Genomic DNA, 19,732 nt, shown 5'->3' with positions numbered 1-19,732 from the left:
TCTACCACCTCCCTAGGTAACGCATCAGCAGTTTCTGAGGTTGCATGGAGGAAAACACTCGTGTTCATTTAAACAGCTTCCATCGTAACTTGGACACCCAGCGAGTGAGGTACAGTACCAATGTACAGCAGAGATGGGCAGAACGGAAGCATATTCCTAGATATAAAATGCAGTGTAAGAATTAGAGCTGCTGCTGAGTGATAAGAGAAAACAGACTGATGTGCCAGGTCTGACTGAGTCCCACTCTGACTTCAGAGAAGATACACAAGGTTAAGAATTAATCAGGGATGGAAGGAATCTTTGGTACAGAGTCAGGGAGCTGGCAAATGTTTGAGCTAGTTAATGGTTACTCTGCTGATGCCGAGTCAAACATTGCAAAAGAGAATAATTGATTTCCAGAGACTGAAGTTTTAATCATTACCATCTGCATTCGGTATAGCTCAAACAAGGCTTCAAGAAAACGAAACCTATGTTAGTAGGACCTCTAAAAATCTTCTACGGCAGGATTTTTAATTACACAGATCTAGGCACTTGCTATTGTTCCCTGTTCGTCTGAATCTCGGTCACACTGAAACAGTGCTCAGGTAATTAAAATTTCAGTTAAAGAAAGTGACAGCAAACCAACAAAATGCTGTTCCCTCTGGTCTCAGCTAAAGATCCGAAGGTACAATATCACTAACCTATCTCTGCTGTGGGATTTTAGAAATTGCCTGGCAAGTTACCATGACAGAGACCATGGACATGAAGCTTTTGCGTCATAAATGTTGTAGTACAGGCTAGTGCATGCCCCTCTGCTCTCTGTTTAAGCAGTCATTCACTTAGTAATTTTTGCAACATATCTTGTTAACAGTGCTTTGTCCTTCCATAGCACCTTTCATCTGATGATCTCCAAGCATGTAACAGACACTGAACAAACACCACAACACCCCTGTGAGGCTGCGAATCATTATCTCCATTTTACTGATGGGGAAACTGAGGCACAGAGAGGCTAAGTGACTTTCCCAGCTGTCACAACAGCAGCATGTGGAAGAGCCAAGAACAGAACCTAGGAGTCTCAACTCCCCTAAACAAAGGCTGTAACATCTAGGCTCACTTCCTTCCCCATTAAACACCGTGGATGTGATTTTCAAAAGCATCTAAGGCCTGGTCTACACGGGGGGGATCGATCTAAGTTATGCAACTTCAGCTACGTGAATAACCTAGCTGAAGTTGACATACTTAGACCTACTCACTGTGGTGGACTCACTGCAGTGAGTCGACTGCTGCCGCTCCCCCGTCGACTCCACCTGCGCCTCTTGCGGCGGCGGAATACAGGAGTCAACGGGAGAGCGCTTGGGGGTCGATTTATCGCATCTAGTCTAGATGCGATAAATCGACCTCCGCTGGATCAATCGCTGCCCACCGACGCAGCGGGTAATAGAGACATAACCTAAGGCTACGTCTACACTACCGCAGGATCGACACTCCGGTGACCGATGCACTGGGAGTCAATTTAGCGGGTCTAGTGAAGAACAGGGTTGAAACAAGAACTAGGTAAGTTCATGGAGATTAGGTCCATCAATGGCTATTAGCCAGGATGGGCAGGGATGGTGTCCCTTGCCTCTGTGTGCCAGAAGCTGGGAATGGGCGACAGTGGATGGATCACTTGATGATTCCTGTTCTGTTCATTCCCTCTGGGGCACCTGGCACTGGCCACTATCGGAAGACAGGATACTGGGCTAGATGGACCATTGGTCTGACCCAGTGTGGTCATTCTGATGTTCTTATCAGAGACATTTAACCACATGGTAGTGCCAATCAACCAGACCATGAATCCTCTAAGCAATGCTATTGGAGATGGCAATCCATGGCAGGAAGTTCTGTGGGGAGATAAACTAGACAAACAATGCCACACCCACAACAATCTGCAGCCGCCAGCATAGCAAATTAGTGGGCACAGTACTAGGCAAAAATGGCAAGATAACCAATAATGAAGAGGCTTTTACCAAGTGTTGACTAAGATGGACGTGTTTGAACGGCATTCGAATTTCTCATCTTGTGGTGGGGGGGTATATAGAGCAAAGGGGAAGGTTTGGTGTTCCCCAAATCCATTACTTTGGACCTAATCCTGCTCCTATCTATGTTAATGGACTTTACTGGATCCTACACTTCCAACAGCACTACACATATGTAACTACCTAATACAGGCTATAATTACTTACTGAGACTCATACACATGAGAAATTACCTCAGGTGCCATAAGACAGCCATTGCCTCCCCGATCCACATACCAGCTGGTGAAAGGCAAACTCAAGCCAATATTTTCATCTGCCAAACAGCAACCAAAATCTGTGATCACCAGCCAGGGACAGCCAGCTGTAAACATCACAGGTTAACAAAGTCAGCACCCAATTGAGATGTGCAGTGTACAATACTTGGCCATATTAGATACCACACATCATATCAGAAAACTGACTGACTATTAATCTGCACAAGCAGTCTCATTCCTTACAGGAATCTATATTACTGCAGACCATTTCTGCATCTCCTCTCTTCAGTATTAAAAGTTAGAACACTGGGGACATTTGTAAAGTAAAAGGTTTGCTCATTTCTCTGTATAAAGAATCAGCTATCCATCCAGAGGTTTCTCAGACACCTCAGTGATTCTCCCAAATTCAGCAGTCTGGGACTCACGCTCCACACACACAGTACTTTCAGTTTCATAAGAATCATAGAATCTCAGGGTTGGAAGGGACCCCTGAAGGTCATCTAGTCCAACCCCCTGCTCGAAGCAGGACCAATTCCCAGTTAAATCATCCCAGCCAGGGCTTTGTCAAGCCTGACCTTAAAAACCTCTAAGGAAGGAGATTCTACCACCTCCCTAGGTAACGCATCAGCAGTTTCTGAGGTTGCATGGAGGAAAACACTCGTGTTCATTTAAACAGCTTCCATCGTAACTTGGACACCCAGCGAGTGAGGTACAGTACCAATGTACAGCAGAGATGGGCAGAACGGAAGCATATTCCTAGATATAAAATGCAGTGTAAGAATTAGAGCTGCTGCTGAGTGATAAGAGAAAACAGACTGATGTGCCAGGTCTGACTGAGTCCCACTCTGACTTCAGAGAAGATACACAAGGTTAAGAATTAATCAGGGATGGAAGGAATCTTTGGTACAGAGTCAGGGAGCTGGCAAATGTTTGAGCTAGTTAATGGTTACTCTGCTGATGCCGAGTCAAACATTGCAAAAGAGAATAATTGATTTCCAGAGACTGAAGTTTTAATCATTACCATCTGCATTCGGTATAGCTCAAACAAGGCTTCAAGAAAACGAAACCTATGTTAGTAGGACCTCTAAAAATCTTCTACGGCAGGATTTTTAATTACACAGATCTAGGCACTTGCTATTGTTCCCTGTTCGTCTGAATCTCGGTCACACTGAAACAGTGCTCAGGTAATTAAAATTTCAGTTAAAGAAAGTGACAGCAAACCAACAAAATGCTGTTCCCTCTGGTCTCAGCTAAAGATCCGAAGGTACAATATCACTAACCTATCTCTGCTGTGGGATTTTAGAAATTGCCTGGCAAGTTACCATGACAGAGACCATGGACATGAAGCTTTTGCGTCATAAATGTTGTAGTACAGGCTAGTGCATGCCCCTCTGCTCTCTGTTTAAGCAGTCATTCACTTAGTAATTTTTGCAACATATCTTGTTAACAGTGCTTTGTCCTTCCATAGCACCTTTCATCTGATGATCTCCAAGCATGTAACAGACACTGAACAAACACCACAACACCCCTGTGAGGCTGCGAATCATTATCTCCATTTTACTGATGGGGAAACTGAGGCACAGAGAGGCTAAGTGACTTTCCCAGCTGTCACAACAGCAGCATGTGGAAGAGCCAAGAACAGAACCTAGGAGTCTCAACTCCCCTAAACAAAGGCTGTAACATCTAGGCTCACTTCCTTCCCCATTAAACACCGTGGATGTGATTTTCAAAAGCATCTAAGGCCTGGTCTACACGGGGGGGATCGATCTAAGTTATGCAACTTCAGCTACGTGAATAACCTAGCTGAAGTTGACATACTTAGACCTACTCACTGTGGTGGACTCACTGCAGTGAGTCGACTGCTGCCGCTCCCCCGTCGACTCCACCTGCACCTCTTGCGGCGGCGGAATACAGGAGTCAACGGGAGAGCGCTTGGGGGTCGATTTATCGCATCTAGTCTAGATGCGATAAATCGACCTCCGCTGGATCAATCGCTGCCCACCGACGCAGCGGGTAATAGAGACATAACCTAAGGCTACGTCTACACTACCGCAGGATCGACACTCCGGTGACCGATGCACTGGGAGTCAATTTAGCGGGTCTAGTGAAGAACAGGGTTGAAACAAGAACTAGGTAAGTTCATGGAGATTAGGTCCATCAATGGCTATTAGCCAGGATGGGCAGGGATGGTGTCCCTTGCCTCTGTGTGCCAGAAGCTGGGAATGGGCGACAGTGGATGGATCACTTGATGATTCCTGTTCTGTTCATTCCCTCTGGGGCACCTGGCACTGGCCACTATCGGAAGACAGGATACTGGGCTAGATGGACCATTGGTCTGACCCAGTGTGGTCATTCTGATGTTCTTATCAGAGACATTTAACCACATGGTAGTGCCAATCAACCAGACCATGAATCCTCTAAGCAATGCTATTGGAGATGGCAATCCATGGCAGGAAGTTCTGTGGGGAGATAAACTAGACAAACAATGCCACACCCACAACAATCTGCAGCCGCCAGCATAGCAAATTAGTGGGCACAGTACTAGGCAAAAATGGCAAGATAACCAATAATGAAGAGGCTTTTACCAAGTGTTGACTAAGATGGACGTGTTTGAATGGCATTCGAATTTCTCATCTTGTGGTGGGGGGGTATATAGAGCAAAGGGGAAGGTTTGGTGTTCCCCAAATCCATTACTTTGGACCTAATCCTGCTCCTATCTATGTTAATGGACTTTACTGGATCCTACACTTCCAACAGCACTACACATATGTAACTACCTAATACAGGCTATAATTACTTACTGAGACTCATACACATGAGAAATTACCTCAGGTGCCATAAGACAGCCATTGCCTCCCCGATCCACATACCAGCTGGTGAAAGGCAAACTCAAGCCAATATTTTCATCTGCCAAACAGCAACCAAAATCTGTGATCACCAGCCAGGGACAGCCAGCTGTAAACATCACAGGTTAACAAAGTCAGCACCCAATTGAGATGTGCAGTGTACAATACTTGGCCATATTAGATACCACACATCATATCAGAAAACTGACTGACTATTAATCTGCACAAGCAGTCTCATTCCTTACAGGAATCTATATTACTGCAGACCATTTCTGCATCTCCTCTCTTCAGTATTAAAAGTTAGAACACTGGGGACATTTGTAAAGTAAAAGGTTTGCTCATTTCTCTGTATAAAGAATCAGCTATCCATCCAGAGGTTTCTCAGACACCTCAGTGATTCTCCCAAATTCAGCAGTCTGGGACTCACGCTCCACACACACAGTACTTTCAGTTTCATAAGAATCATAGAATCTCAGGGTTGGAAGGGACCCCTGAAGGTCATCTAGTCCAACCCCCTGCTCGAAGCAGGACCAATTCCCAGTTAAATCATCCCAGCCAGGGCTTTGTCAAGCCTGACCTTAAAAACCTCTAAGGAAGGAGATTCTACCACCTCCCTAGGTAACGCATCAGCAGTTTCTGAGGTTGCATGGAGGAAAACACTCGTGTTCATTTAAACAGCTTCCATCGTAACTTGGACACCCAGCGAGTGAGGTACAGTACCAATGTACAGCAGAGATGGGCAGAACGGAAGCATATTCCTAGATATAAAATGCAGTGTAAGAATTAGAGCTGCTGCTGAGTGATAAGAGAAAACAGACTGATGTGCCAGGTCTGACTGAGTCCCACTCTGACTTCAGAGAAGATACACAAGGTATCACCGACGCAGCAGGTAATAGAGACATAACCTAAGGCTACGTCTACACTACCGCAGGATCGACACTCCGGTGACCAATGCACTGGGAGTCAATTTAGCGGGTCTAGTGAAGACCTGCTAAATCAACAGCAGAGCGCTCTCCGGTCAACCCTGGTACTCCACCAGGAAGGAGAGGAGTAAGGTAAGTCGATGGGAGAGTGTCTCCTGTCGACCCAGTGCAGTATAGACTCCACAGTAAGTCGACCTAAGCTACGTCGACTCCAGCTACGTTATTCACATAGGTAGAGTTGTGTAACTTAGGTTGACTTACCACGATAGTGTAGACATAACCTAAGTGACTTATATCAGGGGATAGCTATGTTAGTCTGTATCCAAAAAACAACAAAGAGTCCAGTGGCACCTTAAAGACTAACAGATTTGAGCATAAGCTTTCATGGGTAAAAACCCCACTTCTTCAGATGCATGGAGTGAAAATTACATATGCAGACATAAATATACTGACAAAGTGTGTTTATCAACGATCTGCAACCTATCCTGGAAAAATATCCCTCACTCTCTCAGACCTTGGGAGGCAGGCCAGTTGTCGATTACAGACAGCCCCCCAACCTGAAGCAAATACTCACCAGCAACTACACACCACACCACAGAAACACTAATCCAGAAACCAATCCCTGTAGCAAACCTCGTTGCCTACTCTGTCCCCATATCTACTCTGGCGACACCATCAGAGGACCCAACCACATCAGCCACACCATCAGAGGCTCATTCACCTGCACGTCTACTAATGTTATATATGCCATCATGTGCCAGCAATCCCCCTCTGCCATGTAAATTGGCCAAACCGGACAGTCCCTACATAAAAGAATAATGGACACAAATCGGACATCAGGAATGGTAACATACAAAAGTCAGTGGGAGAACACTTCAATCTTCCTGGACATTCTATAACAGTTTTGAAAGTAGCTATACTTGAAAAAAAAAACTTCAGAAACAGACTTCAAAGAGAAACAGCGCAACTAAAATTCATTTGCAAATTTAACACCATTAATTTGGGCTTGAATAGCGACTGGGAGTGGCTGGCTCATTATAAAAGCAGCCTTGCCTGTCCTGGAATTGACACCTCCTCATCTATTGTTGGGAGTGGACTATATCCACCCTGATCGAATTGGCCCTGTCAACACTAGTTCTCCACTTGTGAGGTAACTCCCTTCTCTTCATGTGTCAGTTTATTTATGTTTGCATCTGTAATTTTCACTCCATACATCTGAAGAAGTGGGGTTTTTATCCATGAAAGATTATGTTCAAATAAATCTGTTAGTCTTTAAGGTGCCACCGGACTCCTTGTTGTTTAAGTGACTTAGTAGCCCAAGTCCCAATACAAGTCAAATTACTTTTGTAAACTCTCTATTCATCTCCATCTGGACTCAGCAAGCTACATACCAGAATCAAATTCAACTAGGATATTGTCAGATTTTAAATCTCTGTGTGCTATTCCATGACGAACAAGATGATCCACGCCTTCCAGTAACTGTAAGATCATCAAGGTGCTGAGGTGGGCATCTGAATTCCTCTTGCTCAAGTACTGGCGCAGGGTGCATGGATAACTAGACAGATTGAGAAAGACAATCATAGAATCATAGACTATCAGGGTTGGAAGGGACATCAGGAGGTCATCTAGTCCAACCCCCTGCTCAAAAGCAGGACCAATCCCCAATTTTTGCCCCAGATCCCTAAATGGCCCCCTCAAGGATTGAACTCACAACCCTGGGTTTAGCAGGCCAAAGCTCAAACCACTTAGCTTCCCCCCCCCAATATTTAATTCAGTATTCTACCACTATAAAGCAAATATTCAGTTCAACATTAGTGGCATCTGCTTAGAGATACTTCATTGTTACATTTACTAACATCTCTCTAACCATCCCAAATTCCTTAATCAACCCCAATCCCCCCTCATCCCCAGTACACAAAAACATCTGCTAATGTTTTGGCACATGGCATGCTATCTCAAATCTGGGACCTCCATCAGGGCTTCCATACTTCTAGAACTGGAAATAAAAGCATCCTCTCTAAAAGTAGGAGGCTCACAGGGTGTTGTACAATGAGATTTCTTAGGTATTTTATTTACAAAGGGTTCTTCTGTGTCCTCCTTTGTATTCTGAAGGAAAGAGAGGGAAGTGTGTTATTACAGAATAGACAGTCTTGGTGGGAAGGGACATGATTCAGAGAAGGAAGAGTTTTTCTGGTGCCAGGTTGGTCAAAATAGCAAAAAGTGGGGGAAATGGAGATATCCCCCTACAATGTGTTTTATAAAAAAATGGAGAGATAATTTGGAACCCAATGCTTGTGTCTCAACTGAAAAGCAACAGCTGATCAGAAAGAAAGAGAAAACCCAGAGTTACTGGGTCCTGATGAGTCACTTTTGCTTTAATTTTGCCTTCGTGTACAGCTGAGAAGGTAGGGTTAGAGAACCAGAATATCTGAAAATTGGGAAAGTGTTTGAAGTTTCTAAAATGAGTTAATTAAATTAATTATTTAAAAGAGTAACTAGCCTTCATTGTTTGACAAGATTTAAAGCCTCAGGAACTGGGGAAAGATCACAGGATATTTCTTAAAGTGTTCTTTAATCCATGGCAATGAACCAGACCAAGACTTCACAAGGCCTTGTGTTGCCTATCCGGCAGCTGCAGAATACAGAGCCTCGCAGCACAGCCACACTAGAAATCTGAGTACCTTGCAAAGCTCATCTCTACCTACTTCTTCATCACTAAGAAGAGCGTGCGGCTGTGACCGATCCCACTGGGGTTCAGACTTAATGGGAGAACATCTGGATAGTCCACATATGCTCCAGGTAGCAGAGGAACTGAGGATGTAAAAGCTCGGATCACCTGGATTATATTCGGATGAGGTTCCAACCTCTTCTTCCCAAAAACAGGTCTCCTGTTTCAACATAATTTGTGAATCACATCAGACAAAGAAATTAAAACCCAACAGCTACAGTAGGATGGTGAATTACGGACACTTTCATTTTTGTTATTCTTACTAAAATCTTATTTTTCATTAATACAGCACTTTTCCTCCTAAAGGATCCCAAAGCAGTTTATAAACTCACTCATTCTAAAACAAACAATGTTGGCAAGTTAAAATTAAGGTTATAAAGTGCAGTTCAAAACAAGATGTACCTTAAAAGTGTCTATAAAAAATACTCAACCACTCTCAAACATGAAACGCTCTGGATACCACAAGTTTACAAACAATTCTAACAATTGTTCAACAGATAATTTTCCTAACCAAGCCCCCAGTCCTACAAACTAATCCATACAGGCAGGTTCCTGCACTCACATGAAATCCCACTGACTTCAATAGGGATCCACAAAGTAGACTCATTGCCTATATTGAGTCCCATTGAGCTACACAGCGCTCCATACAGACACCAGCATATGCCTGCATGACTCAGACTTCTTGCAAATCCCCACTCCTACTGTTATTAGCGGACAATCTCCAGCAGATCAAGGGTAGTCAATGGACTCTGGCTTTATAGATCTGACCCACTGACCATAATTAAAACTACAATTTGGCTCTTTCCACCAAATGTGTTAGATCCCCTTGCTCTAATAACCCAAAACAACCAACCTCTATTTTCTGCAAGGTGCAGTTTAATGTTACACCATAAGAGGGCATTCAAAACATTTGTTTTATCGGCTATTAAAAAAAAGAATTGCATTGAGAAAACAGAATTTTCCACAAATTTGATTGCTGAATATGAGCCAACAGTTGCCTACATTAGAAAATAAGCCCCACTGAGAATCATTAAAAGCAAAATGTAACCCTTTATTTTAATCCAAAATAACCCCTTAAGCCTCCAAAATAACCCTTTAAGTGCTAGTGTTCTAAATTATTAACAGAGGAGTAGAGTTAGTGAAAGAGACCTGACTCTCAATAAGATTAAGGAGAAAACTAGGACTGGCTTTGAAAAAAAATGAATTTATTACTAGAAGCAGATCAAGATCAAGGGGATACCAAACCAGGAAATCTATGCTTTGATGTACACAGTAAGTGCCCATTAAAATGAATGAGAGTTACACACATGTATCTAGAGCAAAACAGACCTCTCTTTTCTCTCATCCCCTGAATGCAAAATATCTGTCTGGTTTGTCTGTTACACTCCTAGGCTAGCTATATACCTAGCAGTGTTTATTATCTATTTGTACTGGCAGCAGAGGTGTATTTGAAATTTAAAACCGATGATCTGGATTCTGGATTACATTGTTTAAACTGGAAAAAAAAAGGAGCTTTTTTAAAAGGACACCGATTTAAAAAAAAACAAAACAACACTTTCCTGTGTTCACCTCTTAGATGACAAAATGTGAAAGAATTTTAAAATTCTAATTTACTTTCCTGTATTTATTTACTTTTCTCTTCGCTCAGTATGTGAAAACAGAGTAAGCCATTTTCACTTTTGTTTCTGGTCGGTTTTGAGTAAACTCCATTGACATGTTGTTGTTGTTATTAATTACTTGTACTACCACAGCACCTAGGAGCCCCAATCACAGGCCAGAACCGATTATGCTAGGTGCTGTACAAAGAACAAACAGTTATGGTGCTATTCTCTCCTCCAAATCCCTATGAACTAATTCTCCAAAACTGTGTTTAGGGTTCCCAGTACTTCCGGAGGTGCCATCATTTAGTTGAAATGTACAACAGAGGTCCTGACCACTTGTGGTCACTAATAATTCCATGGCCCTTTTTCTTTTTTTGGCAAGTGTAGAAGAGTCAGCCCCAGTATTCTGGCCAAGGTCCAGACTGCGTGATTAAATCCCCTACGTAGCATCAAGTGGATGCAGTTTTTCTCTTAACTTCCTCTATTTAGATACTCTGTGGTATGCCTGTGTACTCTAAACCACTGCTGAATTTCAGAGGTCTGATGAAGTGATTTCCACACATATTGTACAAACATACAAGTACAATGAGTAAAATGCGTAAGCCACATTGGGATTTGGATGAAAGGTACCTCAGATCCTGAATGTATCAGTACTGTTCCATCTTCTGGGGGGATTTTAATGATGGCAATAGCTATTGCAGGGAAACACAGCCCCCTGAATTCAGGTCTTGATAGACATGTGAAAGGGGGAGTTGATTTTCCAATTTTTTGTATCTGAAATTTATGGGCTTCACAGATTCTTATAATAAACTTGTGTTCTTAAAACATGCTAATAAAGGCTCTCTGATCACCTTTAAGGACCAAAAAAAGCATCTACTAATAAAACATACCTGTGGCAAGCAACAGCTCCGTATTCCCCAGACAAGGCAGAACCACTCGCTGGAACGAGCTCCTGTCTCATGGTGCTGAGGATAGCTTCACTTGAAGAACCAGCCTACAACAGCAGTTACATAGAACGTTGTATTCAAACCTGAGCTTTAAAATCATCCAATCTAAATACCAACACTGGAAACAGATAACTCTGAAGCTGAAGCTCAGTAAATGCAGGCTAGAAATAAGGGGTAATTTTTAACAGTGTAGGTGTAGTGGGTTCCTCATCATTTGAAATTTTCAGAATAAAACTAGATGTCTTTCTAAAAAATATTTCCAAGCTAAGCTACAAGATACAGGTTTGATTCAGGAATTACTGAGTGAAATTCTATGGCCTTTGTTATGCTGGTGGTCAGAATAGATGATCATAATGGTCCATTCTGGGTTTAAAAAAGAAAATCTATGAATCCCAACAGATTTAAGGGATCACTAGTTTGGAAGACTCCTCATGCATAGGCGGCGACTCTGTGAGTGCTCCAGCCCTGGAGCACCCATGGGAAAAAAATGGTGGATGTTTAGTACCCACTGGCAGCCCCCCATCAATGCCTCTCTTCCTCCCCAGAGCCTCCTGCCTGCTGGTGGGCCCCGCTGATCAGCGCCTCCCCCTCCCTTCCTGTGCCTACTGCCTGCCACAGATCAGCTGTTTTGCAGCAGGCGCTGGAGGGAGGGGGCAGGAGCAAGGGCACAGTGCGCTCGGGGGAAGGGGCGGAACTGGGCGGGGAAGAGGCAGGGTGGGGGAGGAGCGGGGGTGGGAAGAAGCATGGCCGGTGTGGGGCATTGGGGGAAGGGGTGGAGTGGGGGAGGGGCCTGGGCGGAGCCAGGGGGAGCACCCCAGCAGATTAGAAACTCGGTGCCTATGTCCTCATGTTCAGACTGGGATGGGTACAGTGAATTTTCCACAGAGAAAAGAATGATAGCTCTCTGAATCTCTGGGATAGTTACTTCGGGATATGGCTGATCACAGAATCATTTGGGCTGGAAGAAACTTATGAAAAGAGATCTGGTCCACCCACCTAATTGTGCGGGGCCTCCAGTGGGTAATTTAGCTATCCAGCTTCCACGAAGCATTACTGGTTTCATACCTAAAATGTCCCCAGCAAATGGACATCTAAGTTTTATCCTTGAGTATCTCTAAAAGCAAGTGATTCCTCAAACTTCTTTAGCAGTATTTTTCCATTTCCTGCTAGTTCTTAACATTTCTCCAAGTTTCTCTTAATATTAAACAAAATAATTTTTCCCAGAAAATACTGTCAATATTGTCAAGACACAATAGACAAACCAGCAGTGACACACAAATGTCATGCTGATGCTGACTCCCATAGGAAGATTTTTGATGAGCATTAATTACCTCCCCGAGTGACTGTTCATTAACAATCTGTGTTTCCATTGCTATATATCAACAACTTTGTTCCAATGTACTAATTGTGCACAAAATAATTAGAGCTTTCAACACATCTGTGGTAAATATTTCACTCAGACTTCGCAAGTGTCAAACAGGAAGACTAAAGACTAACTCCTTACCGAAATGTTCCACATCATTTTGATAGCTAATGGGAAAGCAGCTCTTTGCTGGTTTGTTTGTATAGGTTTCGTTTCTGCAGGGTGGATAACTGAGCCATGATCCCACTGTGCATCTGGACTCTTCCCTTCTAAAGGCTTGCTGTCTTCACTTCTTTGGTAGTTAGAAGACAAAGGAATAGCTGCTTCATATACTGCAGCACTGCACCCTTTCCCAATGGGTTGCCCAATAAGGTACTCTTCCAGTTTGAAGCCCTGCCAGCGGAAAGTGCTCAGTGGATCTTTCAGTGGCTTGTTCTTTCTGATAAATATGGTCTGAAAGGAAGTTGAAAAATCACTCAATTATTCCACACTTTAAAAAATAGAGAACTACTTTGCTATGTTAAATTATATTATTGTATGTGCTCCAGGGTGTGCATACAAGTATATATACCACATGGCCAGCACAGTTGTCATTTCAAAGCTTTATATCTTCTATTATGTTAAACTACAATCCAGCTGGGCACTTACAAAACACATGGTGGATCCAATTTACAAACTCACGACATCCAAATCCTGCATATGCATGCTTCAGATTGGAATATAGGCATATAACGCATATAATACTTTGTGTTTCTGTAGCACCCTTTATCTGAAGACCTCAAAGCACTGTATAAATATTAAGCCTCACAGCAATATAAGGTAAGTAAAATAGTATCCATACCCTACAAGTGAAGGGACAATAGCCAGGTTCACACTAGAAACTTTTGCTGGCAGAGCAATGTCAGTTAGGGATGTGATATTTTTTGCAAATTTCTCTGTCCGCAAAAGCCCCACTGTAGACACAGCTATACCAGCATAAAAACTGCTTTTGCCAGCATCACTCATATTGCTTGCCGAACTGATAAGCTGTGCTGAGAAAAGCTCTTTGCAGGTACAGGCTGTGTCTACACTGTGAAGGTTTTGAGGGTATAGTTATCCAACAAGTTTTTATTTAAGGTGTTTTTCAACCAATACTACAGACAAATACATGTGTTTGCTCAGAAGAGGAAAAAGAAAAACATTTATTCATCTTCAGCAGTGGTTCCCAAACTTTTTCCGCTGCTTGTGCAGGGAAAGCCCCGGCGGGCCGGGCCGGTTTACCTGCCACATCCGCAGGTTCGGCCGATCACAGCTCCCAGTGGCTGCGGTTCGTTGCTCCAGGCCAATGGGAGCTGCTGGAAGCAGTGCGCGTCCACAGGTTCGGCCGATCGCGGTTCTCAGTGGCCCCGGTTCGCTGTTCCAGGCAGCGCAGGCCGAGGGATGTACTGGCCGCCGCTTCCAGCAGCTCCCATTGGCCTGGAGTAGCGAACTGCGGCCACTGGGAGCCGCGATTGGCTGAACCTGCAGACGCGGCAGGTAAACAAATCGGCCCGGCCCACCAGGGGCTTTCCCCGCACAAGCGGCGGAACAACTTTGGGAACCACTGATCTACAACATAAGCAAATAAAGTCTGCAGAGAAAGATCTGGCCAGCTTCTGTAACAGGGATTTTTACTGTGCTTCCCTCCCTCTCTGAATGAATAAAATGTTTAAAAATAAAACCTAGTTAAGAACAATGGCAAATAGAATGCCAATGCCCTAAAGCTTTCATGGCAGCTGAAAATGATAGTTGGTTAGAGGAGAGAGAATCAATGAGGGGGAAATGTTTGGGGGTTGATGGAAAGAGACACAAAAAGGGGAAAAGGACTTCAGGATCAGAAATTAAGAATTAAGACATTGAAGAAACAAGTTGTGATGAAGTGGGAATTTTCTGTAATGTTTTTATGATGCTGAGGCATGCCTCAGTGTCCCTCTGAGTGAGGCATTGGTAGTCGGTGGGTGCAAAAGGGTTAACAAAGCTCCAGGAACAGCACAAGAGACAGAAGGTATGAGTGTGCCAGTTTGCTGTCTGGGAGGAATGAATACAGTCCTTAAAGAACTGACTCAAACTGATCCAAATCAACAGAGGGCCCACAAAACAAAGAGATGCCCCAACCACTGAACAATCAACACTTAACAGGAGGAAACCCTGCCAGGCAGGAACTGAGCTGGAGAATAAGGTGTCAGCTGACTGGAAAAACAGGAGCCTAGACTGGGGAGACAAAAGGGGAACAGAGGGAGAGAGCCAGGGGACTCCATCCTAGCTTGGCTGGCTCATCATGGCACTGGTTTGACCAGAGTGAACTATATGGTTTAACTTCATTTCTCTGGGCTAACCTAAGGACTTCCAGATTCTGTAGCCAGATGACCAATAAATGGTTACTTGGCATTGGAAAGGCTTCCTGTGTCTCTGTAAATACTCCCTGAGAGCACTGGGCCCTAAAGTGGCACAGTACAGGCCTCCCACAAGTCTGGTTGGGTGGATTCCCTGCAGGGAGCCAGAGAGAAAGGCAGGAAACACTGGTGCCGAAGGCCTAGTCAGGAAGGCCATGGGCCTGCCCCTATGGAACTGTGTGGGTCCTTGGGGCCCACTACACTAACGGGGTCGCTCCCAGGAGACGGAGGCATAGACCAGACCCAATGACTTTGTGACAGGAGTACACCTCAGAAAGGAAAGGAAACTAAAACGCCAATCCTGCAATGAGACCTGCATGAGTACAGGAGTCAATATGCATGGATGTGACTACAATATCAGGGCCCAAGGCCTGGTTTACATTAGGGCTGTCGATTAATCACAGTTAACTCATATGATTAACTCAAAAAAATTAATCACGATTAAAAAAATTAACCACGATTAATCGAACTCTTAATAGAATACAAATTGAAATTTATTAAATATTTTGATGCTTTTCTACATTTTCAGATATATCTATTTCAGTTACAACACAGAATAAAAAAAGTGTACAATGCTCACTTTATATTAGTTTTTATTACAAATATTTGAATTGTAAAAATGATGTAAAAATAGTATTTCAATTCACCTCACACAAGTACTGAAGCGCAATCTCTTTATCATGAAAGAGCAACTTACAAATGTATTTTTTTGTTACGTAACTGCACTCAAAAACAATGTAAAATTTTAAAGCCTACAAGTCCACTCAGTCCTACTTTTTGTTCAGCCAATTGCTCAGACAAACAAGGTTGTTAACATTTGCAGAAGATAATACTGCCTGCTTCTTGTTTACAATGTCACCTGAAAGTGAGAACAGGCATTTGCATGGCACTTTTGTAGCTGGTGTCACAAAATATTTATGTGCCAGATGCGCTAAAGATTCATATGCCTCTTCATGCTTTGGCTATCGTTCTAGAAGACATGCTTCCATGCTGTTGATGCACATTAAAAAAAAAAAGCATTAATAAAATTTGTGACTGAACTCCTTGGGGGAGAATTGTATGTCTCCTGCTCTGTTTTATGGACATTCTACCATATTTTGCATATTATAGCCATCTTGGATGATGACTCAGCACATGTTGTTCATTTTAAGAACACTTTCACTGCAAATTTGACAAAATGCAAAGAAGACTGATACCATTGTGAAGTTTCTAAAGATAGCTACAACACTCAACCCAAGGTTTAAGAATCTGAAATGCCTTCCCAAACCTGAGAGGGATGAGGTGTGGAACATGTTTTCAGAAGTCTTAAAAGAGCAACATTCTGATGCAGAAACTACAGAACTCAAACCACCAAAAAAGAAAATCAACCTTCTGCTGGTGGCATCTGACTAAGATGATGAAAATGAACATCTGTTGGTCCACACTGCTTTGGATCATTATTGAGCAGAACCCATCATCGGCATGAACGCATGTCCTCTGGAATGGTGGTTGAAGCATCAAGGGACATGTGAATCTTTCGCGTATCTGGCATGTAAATACCTTGCGATGCCAGCTACAACAGTGCCGTGCAAACGCCTGTTCTCACTTTCAGGTGACATTGTAAACAAGAAGCAGGCAGCATTATCTTCTGCAAAAGTAAACAAATTTGTTTGTCTGAGCAATTGGCTGAACAAGCAGTAGGACTGAGTGGACTTGTAAGCTGTAAAGTTTTACATTGTTTTATTTTGAATGCAGGTTTTTTTGTACATAATTCTACATTTGTAAGTTCAACTTGCATGATAAAGAAATTACACTACAGTACTTCTATTAGGTGAATTGAAAAATACTATTTCTTTTGTTTTTTACAGTGCAAATATTTTTAATAAAAATAAATATAAAGTGAGCACTGTACAGTTTGTATTCTGTGTTGTAATTGAAATAAGTATATTTGAAAATGTAGAAAACATCAAAACTATTTAAATAAGTGGTATTCTATTATGGTTTAATCTCACGATTGTGATTAATATTTTTAATTGCTTGACAGCCCTAGTTTACATATAAAGTCTCAACAATTTCACTAAAGCTCTGAAGTTAAACCAATTTAATTAAAGCCACTTTGTGTGTAGACACTCTCATATTAATTTAACTTACACAAAATAAAATAGGAGGAAAGGTACAGTATTTAAGAAGTCGGGGGAGAACAATTTTACAAAACAATGGATGAGGATGGGGTGGGGGCAGCAGGAGAGGAAAAGAAAAAAGCCTCCTGAAAGAGAGAAAAGGCGGTTTTATAGAAGTGTATTTAGAGCTGGTGAAAGGTGCTGGTCTGACAGCCCTCAAGACTGTCAGTCTCCACTTCTCTAGCATGGGCAGCAGCACCAGCGTGCCCAAGCCCTAGCATATAGGGACCCTGACCCGTTCTGGGAGGGTGGGGGGTGGAATCTCAGTGCTAAGTCAGTCCTTAGCCCTGCTGCTTGGACCCCCACCCGCTTACTATGCTTCTGTGCAAATGGGGCTAGTCCCCCAAAACCCGACACCTTCCTCCTCTGCCACTGGTACCTCGCCAACCCAGACAGGATCCCGTGTCTCCCTGGACTGGAGATGCCCAAAGGACGAACTGGGATTTCCTTTTCTGGGACCCACCCTCCCCAGGGCTCAGTGTGGGGGGCATCAGGCTCCTCCACTCGCCAGGACAGTGTCTGCGACCTAACCGTCCCCTGGTCGCCCCCCCCCTGCACCTCACAACGGGTCTCCCCCAGACAGTGACAGGCAGCTCCCTAGGACCCTGTCACCCCACACCTTGCCAGGCTGTGACCTGGGTCCCCCTCCAGGACCCCAGGGATGGGGGGGCAGCCCTGGGGGTGGCTACTTCCCCCAAAGGGCGGGGGGCCTTGATGGGGTCGTCCCCTCCCCCAAAAGGAGGGGGCATTAGTGGGATCACCCCCTCCCCCAACACTCCCTCGCGGGGGGGGGGACAGCCCTAGGGCCGGCTACTTCCCCCAAAGGGGGAGGCGTTAGTGGGGTCGTCCCCTCCCCCAAAAGGGGGGGCAGTTTGGGGTCGGCCCGTCCCCCAACACTCCCTCAGGGAGCGGGGCGGGCAGCCTGGGGTCGCTCCCCAGAAGACGCAGCCCCCGGGGTCGGGGCCCAGCAGGACGCAGCCCGGGTCCCCCGTTCGCGGGCCGGGCCGGTCTCAGCCCCGCTCCCGCCCAGGGCCGGGGCCGCACCTGGATGTGGCGGCAGGCGGAGGCGGCCTGTCTCTGCTCCTCCAGCCCCTGCTCCAGCAGCCCCAGCCCCAGCCCGAAGGCCAGGCTCAGCCCCCGGGCCCCCCGCGGGCCCCGCAGCAGCAGCTGCCGCCGGAGCCGCCCCGCCAGCCCGGACACGGACTCGCGGAGGAAGCGGTAGCGGGCGGGCGGCGGCGGTGGCAGCAGCCCCCGGGCCGCCGGGGCGGGCGGCAGCCGGGGCGGCCCCCAGCGCAGGAGGAGCCCGCGGCCCAGCTGCAGCCCGCGGCCCAGAGCCTGTCGCAGCGCCATGGCCCCGCGCGGCAGCGCCCGCCTCGGCCCAGGCCAGGCCCGGCCCCTGGTTACCCGGGGACCCGCCCGCTGTGACGCGCCCGTCCCGGCCCGGCCCCTGGTTACCCGGGGACCCGCCCGCTGTGACGCGCCCGGCCCGGCCCGGCCCCTGGTTACCCAGGGACCCGCCCGCTGTGACGCGCCCGGCCCGGCCCGGCCCCTGGTTACCCGGGGACCCGCCCGCTGTGACGCGCCCGGCCCCTGGTTACCCGGGGACCCGCCCGCTGTGACGCGCCCGGCCCGGCCCCTGGTTACCCGGGGACCCGCCCGCTGTGACGCGCCCGGCCTGGGGTATGTGTGTGTGTGTGTGTGTGTGTGTGTCAGTCACGGCAGACGTGGAGTGTGTTGGGGGGTGGGGTCACTACGGGTAGGACCAGGCATAGGGTGCTGGTGTGTGTGTCACACTGGGTACGGATTGTGTGTGTTGGGCGTGGTGTGTGTGTGTGTCACTGCGTACGGGTTGTGTGTGCTGGGTGTTGGGCGTGTGTGTGTCACTCTGGGTACGGGTTGTGTATGCTGGGCGTGGTGTGTGTGTGTGTTGCTCTGCGTACGGGTTGTGTGTGCTGGGTGTGATGTGTGTGTGTGTGTCACTCTGGGTACGGGTTGTGTATGCTGGGCGTGGGGTGTGTGTGTTGCTCTGCGTACGGGTTGTGTATGCTGGGTGTGGGGTGTGTGTGTGTCATTCTGGGTACGGGTTGTGTATGCTGGACGTGGTGTGTGTGTCGCTCTGAGTACGGGTTGTGTGCTGCGCCTGGTATGTGTGTCGCTCTGAGTACCGGCTGGGTACCGGCTGGGTGCCGGGCATAGAGTGTGTGTGTTACTCTGAGTGTGGGTTGTGTGTGTCAGCCCTTTTGCTGTGTGTCAGTCTGGGCTTTGGGTGTGTGCTCTGCATCAGGGTGGATAAAAATCAATGATTTTTTTAATTTAAATCAGATTTTTTTGATAAAATGCTTTTTGAGGAAAAAACCTATCTAAAGATAGTTTTAACTAAGCTACATTATAGCTCAAAGATATCTCATCATAGAATAGGGATTATAAATTCTAATTCTATAGTATGAGACAATATATTCATGTAATGTTTAAGAAAAGTTTTATAAATGAGTTCTAATAGTACATG

At 45.5% G+C, this 19,732-nt stretch overlaps 1 protein-coding gene across 1 annotated transcript in view; it reads right to left on the bottom strand.

Moving 5' to 3' along the window:
* The window catches only part of PINK1 (PTEN induced kinase 1), a 37,438-nt gene extending 18,847 nt beyond the window's left edge, over positions 1 to 18,591 (bottom strand). The window contains exons 1-5 of the mRNA XM_084652059.1: positions 18,271 to 18,591; positions 12,798 to 13,109; positions 11,237 to 11,340; positions 8,723 to 8,905; positions 7,409 to 7,572 (exon numbers count right to left, since the gene is read on the bottom strand). Of these exons, the coding sequence (XP_084508185.1) occupies positions 7,409 to 7,572; positions 8,723 to 8,905; positions 11,237 to 11,340; positions 12,798 to 13,109; positions 18,271 to 18,576 (1,069 nt within the window). The 5' untranslated portion in view covers positions 18,577 to 18,591. The remainder of the gene's footprint in view (positions 1 to 7,408; positions 7,573 to 8,722; positions 8,906 to 11,236; positions 11,341 to 12,797; positions 13,110 to 18,270) is intronic.
* Between the last annotated feature and the right edge of the window lie 1,141 nt (positions 18,592 to 19,732).

Source organism: Lepidochelys olivacea (assembly GCF_965140295.1).
Source record: "Lepidochelys olivacea isolate rLepOli2 genome assembly, chromosome: 18".
NCBI classification, from domain to species: Eukaryota; Metazoa; Chordata; order Testudines; family Cheloniidae; genus Lepidochelys; species Lepidochelys olivacea.
Note: the sequence above shows the minus strand (reverse complement) of the source record. Positions and strands in the feature narration are given on the sequence as shown.